This window comes from Equus przewalskii, chromosome 1 (genome assembly GCF_037783145.1).
Source record: "Equus przewalskii isolate Varuska chromosome 1, EquPr2, whole genome shotgun sequence".
In the NCBI taxonomy this organism is placed as follows: Eukaryota; Metazoa; Chordata; class Mammalia; order Perissodactyla; family Equidae; genus Equus; species Equus przewalskii.
This window is the reverse complement of record NC_091831.1, coordinates 124542085-124559747: the sequence shown is the minus strand read 5'-3', so window position 1 is coordinate 124559747 and position 17663 is coordinate 124542085. Positions and strand designations below refer to the sequence as shown.

Here is a 17663-nt window from a genome sequence, read left to right as displayed (position 1 = left end):
AGTCACAAGAACATCCCCACACTCCACTCATTCCTTTGTTCATTCATTCACTCATTCATTCATTCATTCATAGACATTTGCTGAGCACCTACCATAGCCAGGAATTATTCTAGATCCTGGAGATGCATTAGGGGACAAGGCAGACATAGACTCTGTCCTCGTGGAGTTTGCAGTTTTGTTTTCCTTATCTCACTACAGCCCGGTGAGGTCGGCGTGGCAGGGATTAGGATTATTCCCTTTTAACGGACTGGGAAACTGAGGATGGTGGTGGCAATGGCGATAGCTAAAATTTATAGAGGCCTTTATGTACTTTATGGAGTCTAATCTTCACATCAACCCTATGAAGCAAGCACTGTTAATATCATCTCCATTTTATGGGTGGGGAAGCAGGCTCAGAGAAGTCATGTTACTTGCTTGGGGTGACACAGCGAGGGAGTGGCCCAGCTCTTTTCACCTCCACCCTGTATTGCCTCTGAAATTGAGGCCCTGGGACTTGCCAGAGCGGTAGAGCTGGGGCCAGAGCTGAAGCAGCTGGAGCGAGACTCTGGGCCCTTTGCACCACCACTGGAATGTCCTGCGGGAACCCTGGCAGTATCCAACATGTGCAAGCTGACATGAGTGACCTCCAGCCCTCCCCACCCACAGCCATGTTTACCCCATCTCCTCAGCCCCACCCTATCCCATCCCAAAGGGACAGAGTGGGTGAGGCCAGCCTCTCCCAGTGGCAATGTCAACTGAGGCCATCCTGGGCAATGTCCAGGAGTCATCTCAGGCAGTGCGGGTTACTTGGTGGGAGAAGGCAAGGGCGGTCTTCAGCTTCCTTTGCTCTGGAAATCCTGCCGGGCTTCTCCATGCCAGCACCCAGGAGCCTGGTCCCCTGGGGAGCGGCAGAGGTGGGTGAGTGGGCTGGGTGCGATTCCTGCGTGCTGGATCACAGCCCCCTGGTGAATCCAGTTTGTACCACTTGCTAGGCAAGTGAGATTGGAGGTGGGCGCCTTGAGCAGCCCCCACTCCCCAATGCTGACATGGATTCCAGCAGCCACTTGGAGACTGGGCACAGGGAGCACAAACAGGTTTCGTGATGGCTGGGTTGAGGAAACCCTTTCTGATTCCTCCCTCTCCCCAGCCCTCCTCAGTTCAGCCTCTAGTGGGAAGGAGAATTTCGAGCCCCAGGGGCAGGATGATGGACTCAAAGGATGGGGGCCGTGGATCCTGGCCCCTGCCCCATCTTGGCAGGTGACCTGACCTCTCTCTCTGATTCCGTTTCCTCCTCCAACCAACAAGGGTAACAAAAGCCCCCAGCTGCCTGGCTTCCATGGGGTATTCATGGCAGGGGGCTTTGCAAGCCTGAAGCGCCCCACCAAGGTTAGATATTAGAATCAACAGTGAACGCAGTTACTGACGCAGATAACAATAGTGATGTGCACATCATCGGTCTTTGAAAGGTACCATTCAGTGTTTTCCCCAGTCTGGAATTCATGTTTTGAACCACTATCTTTGGGCCTAAAACCAAGAGATGATGTATCTCCAATATTAATTGTGCATTGGAACCGCCTGAGGCGCTTTGCAAACATCACTCCGACAGGTTCCTGGGGTCCACCCCCAGAGATTCTGATTCCGTGGGTCGGGGATGGGGCCGGGGAAGGTCTCTGTTTTTAACTTCGATGCCGGTGAGGGAAGGCCACACCTGCCCACAGTGGGGACCTTAGGGGACGAGCGGCAGCATTCCCACAGACCTTTCCTCTACGCCACACTAAGGTTCCTTGCAGTGGGTGCCCAGAGCATGCCAGCGTGTGGGTGAAGGGACTCAGGTCTCCTCATCCATCAGACAAGGCCTCGAATCTCTGCTCTGGAAGCTCACCACAGTTTCTGGTGTGCAGCTTTCTGTACCAAGGACGAGGGCGAAAATTCCTTGAGGTGATTTGCTTAAAAGTCATGTTTCTTGAGGTATAACTGACATGCAGTAATAGTCATCCTTTTTAGCGTACAGTTCTGTGTGTTTCAAGAAGTGCCTACAGTTGTGTAACCACCGTGACAGTCACGATAGAGAACTTTTCCATCACTCCCCCACAGCAGTCCCTCCTGCCCCTTTGTAGTCGCCCCCTCCTCCCAGCACCAGGCCTGGCCACTGATCTGTTTCCTGCCTTTATAGTTTTGTCTTTTCCAGAATGTCGTATCAATGGAGTGATCCGTGCAGCCCTTCTGTCTGGCTCGCTTCACGCAGCATAATGTATCTGAGACTCGTCCGTGGTGTCGGGGGTTTCGGTAGTTTATCCCTTTTTGTTGCTGAGTTGTGTTCCATCGTATGGATGTGCCACAGTTGGTCTTCCTGGGGTAGTTTAATTGTCCCTAGCTTTCATCCAGAAATGCTATCTAGCAAGAAAGGCAGTTTGTTTGACTCGCATGTGGATCTTTCTGCACTGGCTGCTTCAAAAATTACCTACTGCGTGCCCCTCGCAGGGCACATAGTTCCAGTGTGTGCCAGACTCAGACAAGAGCCTCAATGAGGGAGGTGGCTGGGCCTTCCCTGGAGCAGCCCCTCCCCTCTGGGGTGCAGCAGTGGGAACGTGGGCCCAGATCTTCTGATTTCTGGTTTTTCAAGAAAAGAAAGAATTCTGGATTTTTATGTGAAGTATCCTGATTTTTTTAATGTTGGCAACTAATGCAGAACAGTTTTAATCACTGTGCCAGCCCTCACATCTGCAGGCCAGATTGAATCTGTGGATCTCTGTCTCATGGCCTGCAGCTGAAACTGCTCTAAGTGCTGGGGATGCAAAGAGGAAGGATTCGTGCCCCTGAGTTGGTCATATTCTAGTGGGAGGAACCAGCCTTGTAGAACAGAAACTGCACATGGGGTAAGGGCTCCCTGAGCCGTGCAAAACGGTATTTTGAGAAGATAGTACTATACCTCGTACCTAGGACTATCAGGAAAGGCTCCCCAGATGAGATGACCTTGAGGTGGGCCTTGACGCATGAGTAGGAGTTTGCCCATCAGACAGGACATTGCCATTCGGAAGGATCAGCATGAGCAAGGGATATGGGCGTGGAGGAGGCCGGACTCGGTGGAGAATGACGGGTCAGCGGGTCTGGGCGGGCACTTTGGGCACAGTGGTTGATTCATTATCAATTCCTTTCACGGACTTGACCCTGAGATGCTCTAGTTTCAGATTAGGAAGTCGGCACTGCCCCGGGATTGTTTTGTTCTCGTAATCTACTCTACCAAAGCCCTAACTCTCCCTCGTCCTAGGAGTCTTGCTACGCCCTTTGGGGGTCAAGTTGTGGCCCTGTCTCCAGCAGCTCACCTGTCCCTTGGGGGCCCAGGGCTCTGGGGCTCTCTGCCCTCACCATCAGATGTGCTTGGCGGACTGAATGTGCATAAGGGCCCTGCAAGTAAAATCATCAAAGCCGGCTCCCAAGAAGAATGGAAGACCGTTGCACAAACATATAAATAATGGAAAAACAGCACCCGTCACCAGGCAGTTGGGACTGTGTCATTAAGCCTTAAGGATGGAAATACTGAGAAGGGAACGTTCAGTGTCCTCGAGAAAGTGAAAGAAACTCTTGAGACTACTCCAGACCACATTCATACTCCCAGAGGCCCCCTCCGGCTGCATGTCAGTGGGTCTGGGGCCATGACTGGGTTGAGTTCTGCTCTTTTGGCCTGCTCTGGGCCTTCTGGGGAGGAGTGATGTGGACAGAAAGGAGAAGACAGCAGCCTGGATGACACCGCTGCAGAACTCCCAGCCTCTGAGTGAGGGGAGGAGGTAGCAAGTCAGAGCCAGGGAGCCCACGGGAATCACTGCCTTTAGAGCCACCATGGGGAGCTCTTCAAAATACTGATGCCCAGGCCTCGTCATCAATTCTGGCTCTTTGGCCGGGGTGGCCCAGGTGTCCGTACTTATGAAAAAAGATCCCTCCCGATCAATTTAAGGTGCTGCAAGGGCTGAGAACACGGCTTAAGAGAGTGGCCGGGACATGTGGCCAGAGGCGGGGCCCAGCCGCGCCTCTCCAGCCCTGCCTCCCTGCCAGCCTCCCTGCACAGAGTGTGGATTTGGAGAGCAGGTAAGAGACCACGTACCACTGAGCCACTGAGCAATTACTGACGGGGGTGCAGTGCCCGGCTCTGAGTGCAGACTCCCGAGTTTAGCTGCCAGTCCCACCACTGTTAACCGCAGGACCTTAGCAGGATACTTACGGTCTCTCTGCCTCCATTCTTGTATCTGCAAAATGGGCACGATAATGTCAGCCTCATAAGGATAATAAGGACTAAATTAGTTAATTCATGTAAACTGCTTCTAACAGTGCCTGGCACACAGTAGGCACTAAGTGTTATTTGTTAAATTACTTAGTACTTATTACGTTTCATTTTTGCATGGTTGTTTGTTTTACTTTAATTGTGTGTATTGATCATTTTCCCCTGGGTGGGTTTCGTAGGGGGGATTTGAAGATGACTGGGACATCATCCTAACCCACAGGGAATTCCTCCACGGGGAGGAAAGACCTGAATGTGGGAAAAGCAAGGCACCAAAGCAGGGCGACCACAGCCCTGTGAAGAGACCTTAAGTGTGTGCAGGCCCCAGGAGGAAGGAGCGTGTGGGTGGGGTTGCCTGGGAAGGTGTGTGTTGCGGGGAGGGCACTGGGGCTGTGCGGGAGAGACAGGTAGGATTCCAGGACCCCGAGAGGAGAGGGCAAGTGTCCCCTTGGACCATTTTGGACTTGGGGGGGGAGGTGAGCAGCGCCTGAAACAATGAGCTGAGTCTGATTGCAGCACATGGAGTCAGTGAGAGAGGAGACCCAGGGTGATGATTGGCCGAGAAGCACTGTGACAAGTCTGGTCTTTGTCTGTGGGGCAGGGTAGGGTGACATGAGCAGGAGAGGCTCCTGGACAGACCTGGGCTGCGTTCCGGCCTGAGGGGATGACTGGGTGCTCGCCGAAGCCAGGGCCAGGGAAGGAACGGTGGCCTGGGGCGTGGTGCTACCCTCCTCCTGGTGAGGCAGAGCCCTCGTCCTCAGTGGGAAGGAGCCGCAGCCTCCCCCATGGTCTCTCCACATTCAGCTGAGCCCTCGTGGTGTTTACCTCCCAGGCCCACTCTGAGGTCTCACCAACCACATTGCAGCCCTGCAGTGATGAGGGCGCAGAAGAGAGAGGCCCGAAGTGGGCGGGAACTGTGCCTCATTCACTCACTATTCACTCAACAGGCATTCCCTAAGCCTCGACTGTTTGAAAGGCCCTGTAGGGGAGATAGGTAATGCAGATCTGGTCCCTGCTCTCCTGGAGCCTATAGTCAGAGTCATTTGGCCTCTTTGTGATGTGTATCTAAAATAAAGTAGGTATAATATAGGCAGGGCAGGGCTAGAAAGATAAAGTGTTCTGGGAGCAGAGGGGAAGAAGGGGTTGATGACTGGGAGATCTAGAAAGACTTCCTGGAGGAAGTGAGCCTCAGAGATGGTATTCGGTGGCTCAGTCATTTGCTGAGTTGAATCTTGCAGGACAGCCTGGTCTCTCTCCATCTGCTTCCTCACCCTGCAGACCCCCAGGCTCATGGGGATGGCTTCCTTTCTGCCCCGGGCCCCAGTGCTTACCCTCATCTCCCAGCCTCTCCCGACTGTCGCCAGCATGATTTGCTGTGTGTCAGATGTACCCCCAGTCCGCGAGGCTCTGTGCTGAGGGAGTTGTCTGCCCTCTCCTTTGTACCGGAAATCTTCTCTCCCTGCCCACACACTGGGACCCAGCAGGAAGCCTTCTACACAGAGGGCCAAGGCTCCTGCCCACCACCACAACGCAGACCATCAGCGCGGGAGGGAGGGAGAAAGAGAAAGAGGGGCAGCTTGATTTCGGTGGGCACTCTGCATATATTAGTAATAACGATGATGAACGTTCAACAATAACCAGGCATTAACATAACGACCACGTGTGGAATGTCTTCGTGTCAAACACTTTGCCTGCATTATCTCATTTAACCCCCACAACAGCCATTGAGGAGCCCCAGAGGCTGCTTGTCAAGGACACACCCAGTGGAGCTGGAAAGCCTGGCTTCAAATCCCTCCTCTGCCTCTTCCCTAGGTGACCTTAACCTCTGCACCTACCTCATTGGGTTGCTATGAGGATCAAGTTAATATTTTCAAGAAGCTTAGAACGGTACCTGACACACAGCAGGTACAACTCTAAGCGTCAAATACATTGAAGTATGCAATATATTGCTTTATCCATGTTATAAACAAGGAAACAAGAGGAGTGCAGTCAAAGACTTGACAGTAGCTACTGTATTAAGCACACAGCGTGCCAGGTGATGTCATGAGCATTTTACATGCATTTTCTCATTTACTCCCCACATCAAATCCATGACGAAGCACCACTCTTAGCCCCATTGGACAGACACGGCCCTGAGGAGTAAAGCAACTGTCCGAGACAGGAGCTGGTTAGTGGTAGAGAAAGGCCTCTAACCAGGGGATGAGAACATAGGAGGGAGGGTCCCCCGTGTCTCCGGGGACAGCTGTGTGATTCCCCTCCAGATGGGGCAGGGAGGAATGAATTGGAATTGGGCGGCAGAGGAGTTATGACTGTAACTAGGGTTAGCAGAGAAGAGCCCGGGAGATGAGACCTGCAAGGAGCTGCTGGGTGAGCCATGGGACTATGCTGAGGAGGACAAAGTAGGTCTTGGGGTTTTATAAAGTTGTTGCCCCCTGAGCTGGGCTGCTTCACATTGGAAGTTCCGGAGCAGTCAATAACCGAGAGTAGCATTTAGGTCAGAGATACAGGAGAGTAATTGGAAAGGCTCCCTGCGTGGCCGCCATGTACAGTTGTACGAGTTGTGCCCTGTACAAGGGCGCCTGGCAGAGGAGCAAGTAGGGGCTGAAATCCAGCCCATGTTCCACTCACCAAGCTGTGGGCTCCGATCTGGAGCTGCATCTGCCCAGAGGAAGGGGCACCTTTTTCTGTGTTTACAAAAGTGCCCTATAGACTGGGGTGGTCCTGACTCTATGGAGGGGTTGAACAGAGAGACTTTACCTGCAGAGGTAAGCCTGCAGAGGTGAGTCTGCAGAGGCCAGATGATGCCAATGGGTTGGCACTTAGGGAACTGCAGCTTTGACTTTCACAGTGACCAGGGGGGCCTGAAGCAAGAGCACAGCTGGGACCAGGACTGGGATGCAATGTTGTGTACGGAAAGGCTGAGCATTGAGCAACTTCAGGGGCTTCGCAATGCGCTTGTGAAATAGACAGGGGACCAGCAGAAGGGTGAGTGACAGGAGCAGCCTCTGTGGGGACCAGATCAGCAAGATTTGGATGGGCCTGAAGAAGATGCTAATTGAGAACCCTGGCCCCATGACCATGACCCCAGCTCACTAGAGTCAGGGGGGGTGGGCTCTTGAGTCAGCTGTGTGTGTGTGTGCATGTTGTGTGTGTGTGTGTGTGTGTGTGTGTGTGTGAATACCATGAGGGAAGGGAGAAAGAGTACTCCAAAAAGCAAGAATCCCGGAAGGACCGTGGGAGGGTACCTGCAGAGGCACCGCCACCCTCCAGGAGCTGCCCAGCGGCCATGTTTTGTCACCTGCATTGCTGTTACATTGGAAGGGAAGAGGGAGGGTGTCTCTTTGCTCAGTGCCCACTAGGCACTGGGCCAGACATTTTACACGCATTACCTCGTTTCCATCTCCACCCCTCCTCCACGGTTTCCGTAGTAGTGACAGCATTCAGGGGAATCAATAAAGAGAGGGGGAATCTCCTTCCAAGTCTTGACGGTGTTGCTGGACCCTAGAGGGGCCATGTGGGTGGCTGTGTAGCAGCAGACAGTATGAATCTCATTATTGCTTTTTCCCCCAATGGTCATCATTATTACCCCCCGAGCTGTGCAACTTTTCCAGCAACCGCACAGGAGGCAGAGGCGGCCGTGTCAGCCCACCCTGAGGGACTCTGCTGAGAGACGCGAGGAAAGCTGGGAAGGGAATGGAGGGGCCCTTGGTTTTCTTGGCCTTCTGGCGGGGGCAGGCTTGCTGGGCATGGGCAGGCCTGTGTGGGCTCTAGGCCTCCTCATGATGGCTGGGGTTTTGGCTGTGGGGGCAGGGCCTCTGAGACACGGAGACCTCGTGGACACAGGTCATGGGCAGTGTCCAAAGAGTCAGACGTTCGCCACCTCCTGCCCTCTCTTCTTCATCTCTCGTCAGTTGGGATGATTTTGGCTGCAAGTAACAAAAATGTCAACCAAGAATGACTCAAGCTGTGGGCATGTTTATGGCTTATTGGACAAGAGGCCCAAGGAGGAGCTCCTGGCGTTGGTTTTGTGGCTCAACAGTGTCATTAACGATGTAGGCTTTGTCTGTCCTTCTGTTTGCCTCTTCCTCATTTTGGCTTTTGATCATGGACTTATCATCTCATGGGCCCAAGATGCCACAGTTCCAGGCCTTACATTCTCAAACACAAACAAAGGCAGGAAGCAGTGCATCCACCGGTATATCAAGAAAGAGCTTTTTTTTTTTTTTATGATTCTCTCTTCTTTTATTAATAAGAAAAAAGCTTTCTCAGAAGTCCCCCAGCACAAAACTGGGTCATAGGGCCTCTCCTAAGTGTGAGGGATGCTGGGAGAGTAAGCATCCTTCCTGCGGTGGGTGGAAGGGGGTGGGAAGGGCTGGCATGTAGCCAGTCAGCAGCATCTGCCACACCTCCCGTTTCCAGGCACTTGTCCCACTGCTCCCAGGGAACATCCAGATGGCAGAATCATGGAACAGTCCTGAAGCTGTGCTTGACTCCCTCCCCCACATCCCAAAAAAGCCAGTCGCTTACCCAACGATTGGCTGCTGAGTGTGTGTGCAGGGCACCCTGAGGGAGACCAAAAGGATGGGAACTGCCCTGAGAAGTAGGCACTGTTATCCTCCCTTTTTAAGATGAGAATGCAAGTTCCAAAAACCTGCTGAACTTGTCCAAAGTCTGGGTGGGACCTACCTAGTAAGTGGCGCCACTAGAATTTAAAGCTAGGTCTATCTGATTTCTTAGTTCCTGCTCTTTCCAACCTTCAGAACTTGCATGTGGGCCAGCTTAGAGCCTTCTAGAGCCTTCTCTGTACATGTGAACAGAGCCAGTCAAACCGTGAAGTGCACACCAGGTGCCCCCTGGAGCTGCAGCCAGGAAGCGCTGCAGGTGCTCAGGAAAGGCAAGTCCCCAGGGATAGGGTGGTCAGAGACCCATGGGGTCAGTGCATTAGCCTCTTGACACAAGCAACCACACGGAAGAAAGTCCTGACACACCTGCACGAGGAGAGCCCCTTCTCTTGAGCTGCCAGGGATCAGATGCTTCCACTTGCCAGTATAGACACTTGGCAGTGTAGACTGGCTGCTGGAATGGCTCAGGACTGCTGCCCAGGGAAGGCCACATGTCGTCCCTCCTCATCATTCAAGTGGGTTCTGTGTTGGTTGCTAGAAACAGACTCCGTCTGTCTACTGTTAGTAATGGGAGGCAGGAGAGTGGCCAGCGGGCAGGCTTCACGGGCTCCCGGGGGTAGCCACACGACCAGACATCAGAAGCCTGCAGTGATGTTTCAGAGCTCCCAGGGCTCGGGATCCCCCGGTTATCTTGTTGTCTGCTCAAGACGCTGCGATGGTAATGAGAGCTCTCTTACTCCACTCTTGCTTCTGCAGCCACTTCTTCCTTGTGATGGGATTTGCAGGGCCCATGCACACAGCCATCACGGCCTTACCTGGAGGCCCTGACAACTTGGATGTGCAAAGAAGATGCAGATTCTTTATTTTCCCCGAAGCTGGTGTGAGCTCATTAGGGAGCCCCACCTCGCAGGGTCACTCTGATACAACACGTGCGGCCCGCCCAGTGGCGTCAGTCTGATTCGGTAATTTCAACAGTCTTGTGATGTAAAGGTCAGCCTCTTTGGGATAATTTGCCTTCAGCTTGAATGACTGCAAGGGCTCATCTTTCAGAGCTCCTCCTCTGGCTTTTTTTCAAAATGGCATCTGGGGATATAGACAGCTGGGGCCTATGTGACCTCAGGTGTCCGTGGAAGGGAGACCTCTGGCTCTGAGCTGGTCCTTAGACATTCCTGGCTTACCTCCACTGATGTGTGGCTAGTCTCTTCCATCCCAGGGCATTCTTTGGGCATCTGCCACTGCAGTCTGCAGCTGACAAACTCATGGTCCATTTCTTCTTGGCCCCGATGGCGGGGTCCATCCCCAGCTGGGTCTTTGTCTCACTATCCATCTTGCCCCAGGCCTGGACTGTCTCCTCACAGCCTCTGATGCAGTTGGCTTGTCCTCACCATGGCAACCTCTTGGTGGCCTGTGGCTCTTGGGCTTTCCATGTCCTCCCTCGGGGCTGCGGGAACTGCCTGCTGGGTTCTCTCCACCAGTCTCAAGCGGGGGGAGGCTCAAGAGTGCCCGCCTGGCCCTCTGTCTGGCTGTCCTGTTGGCCATCTTCATTCTGTGAGGCCACATATTGTTTGGCCCAGGGCCATCCTGAATAGTGGTCTCTCTCCTTCCAGAATCCTAACCAAGTAGTTGGAGAGAAACCCCTCTACCCTCTGCCCTCGGCGCCACCCTCACCCTACTGAGCACATTTCCTGAGATTTTGCCCCAGAGTCTGGAAAGTCAGGACACACTTGTGAACATGCCCTTCCCTCCCTGCGCCCCCTCCTTCTCAGCCTTCCCGTCTGCACGGGTGGCATTCCCCTTACCCTGCTGTCTGCCCAGGACCTCTCTGGGGTCCAGTCAGCCAGGCGGGACTCCTCGTCTGCTAACAGGGGGAAATGAGAGGCCAGAAAAGCTTCGCAAGGCTGGCTCTTAAGACTGTTGCTTAGCTGCACAATCCTATTTTGGATGGCAGAGCCTGGATTTTTTGGATTCCTGCTTTCACAGTCCAAACTCTCGCCGGGTGAGTAGATGCGATGAAGAAGAAGAGAGGGAGGGTCGCAGTCAGGCAGCACAAAGGAGTAAGCACACCAACACACCTCAGAAGTGACCACGACCCTCTTCACACTTCCCTCTGTTCTCCTCTCCGTGCCTCCTCTCAGTGCAGGGCTGCTGCCTGTGCGGCCAGCGCTGCCTGCACCTGGCTCACATTTAAACCTCCCGAGGGAGGAGGGGGTGATTGAGCCAGTCACCACAGAGGGGGTCATCCCTACTGGTAGAGCTCCGGAGCGGAGCGGGATGTCACGTGGGACACAGCAGGGCCATCTAGATGAGGCTGCGTCCCTTGTGAGTTTAAGGAGCCGAGGCTGCCCTAGGGGAATTGTTGGCCAAAGATCCAGGAAGACCCTCCTTTCCTTGCTGGTCCTAAATTACCTGTAGACCTGTTTTATAGGCAGTGAGTGAAAGGTAGAGCACGTCAGGAGACAGCCACCAGCCAGGAGGCTTTTTAAACAAAGCCGTTGTATTTTCTCAGTCACATTAAGTTGAATCAAAAAGTTCCTGTCTAGTTTCTAGACCCTCAGCTGGTGAGGCCCCTTGAATTGTTTCCAAAGTCCAGGAGGAAATGGTGATTCCTATGCACGCATGCGCGCGCGCACGCGCGCACACACACACACACACACACACACACACACCCCACACAGAGACACAGGCACACACACACAGGCACCACACATAGACACACACGCACACATGCACCTACACCACGTAGACACATGCACACACCCCACACACATACACAGGTACCACACAAACACACACACATACCACACAGACACATGCACACACCCCCCCACACACAGGCACCACACATACACGCACACACACACTCCACACAGACACATGCACACACACAGGCACCACACATGCACACACACCACATAGACACATGCACACACGCCCCACACACAGGCACCACACATGCACACACACATACCACATAGACACATGCACACACACCCCACACACAGGCACCACACATGCACACACACCACATAGACACATGCACACACCCCACACACGTAGGCACCACACATGCACACACACCACATAGACACATGCACACACCCCACACACACAGACACCACACATACACGCACACATACCACATAGACACATGCACACAGCCCCCACACACAGGCACCACACATACACGCACACACGCACTCCACATAGACACATGCACACACCCCCATACACATACACAGGCACCACACACACACACACACACGTGCACAAACCACCCCCCACACACACATGCACACACACCCACACCACACATACACACACACCACATGCAGACACACCATACACCTATACACACGCAGACACACCATATGCACATACACACACCACACACACACACACACACACATCTCTTGGGGGCAGTGGAGGGTAAGCAATGCAAGGAGTTTATTTCTGTGGGCAGGTCGATAACCGCACTCTCTTATACCCCAGATGATCACGGTAATGTAAGGATTTTCCTCCTTCCCTTTCTCAGCCGGGGCTCTGAGGGATGGGCCGGCTTCCTCTGGTCTCTGACAGAGACACTACACCAGTGCACAGGCCATGCTTCTCCTCCCTGCCGTCCCTGGTGGCCGTTTAGAGAAATTGTCTCTTGGGAAGAGGAAGGCCCTAGCCGCTTACCACGTTCCCCCAGGGACAGCTTATCAGCCCATCTTTTCCTGCAGTGCCAGGTGACAGGGAGCCAAGCTCTTGATCTGTAAGGCAGGTGGTCTGAGGGTTCCCTGGCTACCGTGTAGGGTCCCTCTGCAGGGCTGGGGGGAAGCCCATGGGACTCCACCCCACGGGCAGCTGTGTTCCCCCGTGCCCAGCAGGCATACGCAACACGTTGTTTTAGGAGCGTTAGTAGATGGGGAGCAGCGTCAGCCCGAGCTCGATCTGACTATAAACATGTGAACCCCAAACAGCCCTGGCTTGGGGGTGCCTGCACAGTAAGGCAGAGCTGGAGGACCCCTGCATCGAGGGCACGCCCGCCGTGTGCCGGGGCCTGGGCCGGGCGCTCTGAAGACGGGGTGCCCAGTCATCCCCGGAGTCAGGCGGGCATTTCACAGCTGAGGGGCCCTGGGGGTGCCCGGCATCTGCCAGCTCAGCCTTAGCCTCGGCTATCAAACAATCTTTTTTTAAAAAAGTTGCTTGGCCTGTCCTACCAAGAGGCCGAGGGGCCACGAAGGAGAGTGTGAGGAGTAGAGGCCGCAGTGGAAAGAGAATGGAGCTGAGATGAGAAATCCCGGGTTGCATTCCCGCAGCCCTTGTGGAGCACTTGCCGCACAGCCGGTCTTGTGCTCGGCAGTCCAGGAATGCAGAAGGCCCTCGAGGAACACATGAGGCCTGGCTCTTTGACTGACCTCACTGTACAGCAGGGTGGCTGTGACAGGCAAATGAGAGCACCTCAAAGACTTGTTAAGGTACAACTTGATTTTCATAATAGTGTCTTATAGCAGTCCACAAAGCACTTTCACACCCTTTATTTCATTGGAGCCTCACAGCTGTCCTAGGAAAAAGCTATGAATTATATCCATTGTACAGATGGAGAAACAAATTCAGAGAGGCCAGCGACTTATGAAAGGTCACGAGCTAGGGCTTCAGAGGACACAATGCTGCTTGCATTACAGCTCAGGGACTTAAGTAGCTTCAGCATCACCTGGCAACTCGTTAGAAATGCTCATTTTTGGGCCCTGCCCCAGACTTCCTGAGTCAGAAACCCAGGGTGTGGGCAGCCATCTGGGTTTTCACAAGCCCCCAGGTGGTTCGGATGCAAGCTCAAGTTTGAGAAGTGCTGAAGACTGGCCGTGCTCCCCAGCTTTAACACTCCTGCGAATCACCTGGGATCTTCTTCAATGGTAGATTCTGCTTCAGTCCCTGGTGGGCCTGCGATTCTGCATTTCTAACCAGTGTTCTTGGTTATCACCTGGGAGCTTGGTTCAAATGCAGATTCCCCAGCCCGCTCCCAGAGGGTGCGATCCTGCTGGCAGAGGTGGGGCCCAGGAACCTGAATTTCCACAAATCCTCCAGGTTGCCAGGGCCTCACACTCTGAGGATCTCTTCTCTAGAGTTCAGGCTTGCAGATACCCACCCTAGCCTCATTTTCAAAGGTTTTCCTCCTCCACACCCCATCTCCACTGGCCTTGAACCACCCATCTGATTTCCTGCCAAACTGTGGGTTAAGGGGTATGAGTGGGAGGCCATCCCTGAGCCAGTGGGGCCCTCAGTTCCTCAAAATAGGTCAGGAGTCTGGCACAGACCAGACTCGGTGGCTGCAAATAGAAACCATCTGTTGGGCCTGTGCTTTGAGTTCCACCGCCCCTGCTGCACTGTGCAGAGAAACACAGAACTCAGAACCCCCGTGGGGGGTGGGTGCTTCCCAGGATGGGGCCTCCCTGCCTCAGACACTCCACTCTGGGTTGGCCTCAGGGAAGAGGTGGCAGCACCATGTCCCACCACCTCCCGGAAAGGAGGCTTGCAATGGGGACTGGTCATCAGGTGACCTTGCTGTGTGACCTTGGACAAGTCACTTCCCCTCTCTGGCCCTCAGTCTGTGAAATGAGAGGTTGGATTTTAGTGGACCCAAGGGTCCTTTTCAGATCCGGCAGGGTATGGTTCTGTGAAAGCCTTTTTGTTTCAAGACTACATGTAGGAAAAGTCAGGCCCATAGGGAGGCAGACATTTCCTTCTCCCGGCTTTCTGCCCAGGCCGCATCTTACAAGGATCTGGTCCTGCAGATAAGTGGATGGACGAGGTTTATATCTGGGAGTACCACAGGGGCTTTTAGAGACTTTGAGAGGAAGAGTCAGGGTCACGCTTCCTTATCCCTGTCCTGTTCCTTCACTCATTCGTGTATTCAGTAAACATTTACTCAGCCCAGTGGTAAGTCCTGGAAAAATAAGTCAGAGTGAGACTCAGTCCCTGCCCTCATAACATCCAGCGTGGCTGAGGACCTGGTGTCAGGTCTGAGCTCAGATCCCAGCTCGCCCACTTAAGTGATGTTGGGCAAGCCCATTTGCATCTGTAAATGGGAATAATGGTGGTCCTTGGGGTTGTCATAAGGATTACAGGATATAATGAATGTAAAATTCTTGGCTCACAGTGAGCACTCGATAAATGTTGGCTGTTGTTATTAGTGTGATGAGCCAGGAAAAGGGGATCACAGGACAGAATCTGGGGGCTTCAGGAAACACTTCCCAGCTCAGGGGCCATCTCAGGGGGAGGTGGCAAGCTCTCCGGAAGAGCGTGGAGCAGAGGAGGCCGGCAGCCTTCTCTTCACATGTCCGGTGCTCTCAGCAGAGCGGGAAAGGCAGCGGGGATTCAGGGCAGAGGCTGCTCCAGGAACAGACTCTGTGTCTGGCTGGACTTGTGTTGGGGGATGGGCAGAGTGCAGCATCCACACAGGCTGGATCTTACCCTCCCTTCAGCAGACTGTTGAGAAGGCGCCATCCCAGCCTTGTTCATTCCCACTTGACTTTGATCTGCTGCTTGATAGCGTAAGGGAGGCCGAACAGAGCTCGGTGGAGGGGAGGAATCTCCATTTCGTGGTTGAGAAGACTGAGGGCCCACCCGAGAGGCTCTGAGGGTTCTTAGGAGAGCTGCCCTGGAACCCGGGCAGTCCACATTTGCGGGGGATGGAGAGAAAGTCATTGGGGTGACTCCAGGTCATGGCTTTCCTTGGTCCATGTGCATCCCAGCCAGGAACTCCCAGGTGTGGAGGTTCAGTTTGGTTCTTTCTTCTAGGATGTGACCTTTGGGGGGCTAATTAATATTCTACCAGTGCTGTCCAATAGAATTGTTTGCAGTGATGGAAATGCTCTGTAATCTGTGCTGTTCAATATGGTAGCCACTAGTCACATGTGGCTAGTGAGCCCTCAAAATGTAACGCTTAGTCTGAGGAGCCGAATTTTTTATCTGGTTTAACTTCAGTGACTCTGAATGTAAACACTGGCATGTGGCTGGTAGCTGCCGTGTGGGACGGTCCAGCTTTGGCCTGTTCTTAGGTGGATGGGCTAGAGCAGATATTCTCTGACACTAGTGTCTACAGGTAGTGCCTTCCTAACATGCTCCTCAGTCGACTCCGATGCATAGCCAGGTTAGGGGATCACCAGACCAGGGCTCTGAGAGATGCTGTCCTGGGGGAAGTCGTAAAAACCATACAGTTCATGTGATCTTCCATTCGCTGTCTATCTCAGTGGCACCTACCTCTTTTCCTGTCATCTTATTTCCATTGCAGTTTAACTCTAGCCCAACGACACATGCAGTGATGCCACATGGGGACCTTGAAATAGCCGTGGTGAGAGTACTTACACCATGGAAATTGGCCAACACTGTATCAGGGCTCCCGTCTGCCTCAGAGAGCTGGTTGTTAACCACTCACCAGCACACCACTGCCCTAGACCCATGGCAGGTACGTTCTTCTAGCATTTACCATGCACCAAATACTGTTGGTAGGCCTTGCTGATACAGCAGGAAGCAGAAGAGACAGGAAGCCCTGCCCTCCTGGAGCTGACGTTCTGGGGGAGGAGGGCATGACCAGAGTAGTGAAATATGTCGCGTGTTGATAATGACATGCTCAGGGAAGGTCTCACTGAGAGGTCGCTTTTGAGCAAAGACCTGCAGGAAGTGAGAAAAGAAGAATTCCAAGAAGGGGGATGGCACCCTCGCGAGGAGGTCATGCTATGGATACAGCGAACTGAGTCTCAGGGAGGTCGGCCTGGGGGAGGTGGAGCAGGACTGGCACACGGGTCACTGGCCACGGAGTCCACTCTCCTGACCCTGCGAGCTCTTGGCCTGAAGGTGGGACGGGGTCAGTGAGGCAGCCTCCTCTGCCCTGCGCCCCTGCGAAAACTGGCCGTGCCGTAGGGTGCGGAGAACTCAGACAGAAGGTATGTGGCTTCTTCATGCTGGGGTTCTCCTGAGTTCTGGAAGCCAGTGAGAACCAGGAAGACCATGCAATGGCAGAGCTGGAGGGTAGGGTGATGGCCCAAACGCCTAAGGGGGAAGAACCGGGATCTGCCTGAGGGTCCCCAGCAAGTTAGTGGCTGAGCCAGCTGGAAGGCAGGTTTCTGGCATCTTTCCTCACACCAGAGGTTCTCAAATTGGGTTCCGTGTGGGCCCCGGGTTCCACAGGGCAGTCCCAGGACCATGGCTTGAAGGTGCTGCCAGCTTCCTGCTAGACTTGAACGCAAATAGCTCTGACTTTGCTCATTTTACCTTTGGAGTTCTGAGTAATATTTATTACTAAAAAGGTAAGATCATAGCCTTTCATTTTACAGAGGAGGAAACTGAAGATTAGCGTCCATCTCCGTAGTTACCGCCTGGCCCTGGAGCTTCTCGGGCTGCGGCAGATTCACTGCTGCTCCCTCCAGTTTGGGATCATGCACTGTCCCTCCTGTGTGCCCAGCCCTGGGCTCGGGAAAGCAGAACTGGTTCAGAGATGCGGGAGGAACAAGTGACCGGCTGTCGCTCAGGGACCCAGAATGTCGAAGGCGAATGCGACGAAGATGTCGAGAGTATATCTGCCGTCCTGAGAGCCGCACACCATTTGCAAAGCCCCTCCCCCGGGTTCTCCTCTCCCATCTTCAGAGGGATTCCAGGACGCAGGTGCAGTTGATACCCACATTTCACCCAAGAGGACACTGAACCTGGAGAGGGAAGGTGGCTTGTCCCGGGTCACACAGCTAGTGACCCAAACCAGACTGAAAACGCCAGCCCTTCTCCGACAGCAGTGGGACAAAGAGAGGTTCTGC

At 53.7% G+C, this 17663-nt stretch overlaps 1 protein-coding gene across 10 annotated transcripts in view; it reads left to right on the top strand.

Moving 5' to 3' along the window:
- Positions 1 to 17663, top strand: part of CORO2B (coronin 2B) — a 137973-nt gene that overhangs the window by 43915 nt on the left and 76395 nt on the right. The window contains exon 1 of one of the 10 annotated variants that reach the window (XM_070622486.1): positions 16153 to 16321. The exons of the other annotated variants lie outside the window; for them this stretch is intronic. Coding sequence (XP_070478587.1) covers positions 16178 to 16321 — 144 coding nt within the window. The 5' untranslated portion in view covers positions 16153 to 16177. Of the gene's footprint in view, positions 1 to 16152; positions 16322 to 17663 lie in introns of those variants that run through there. 10 annotated transcript variants of the gene reach the window in all.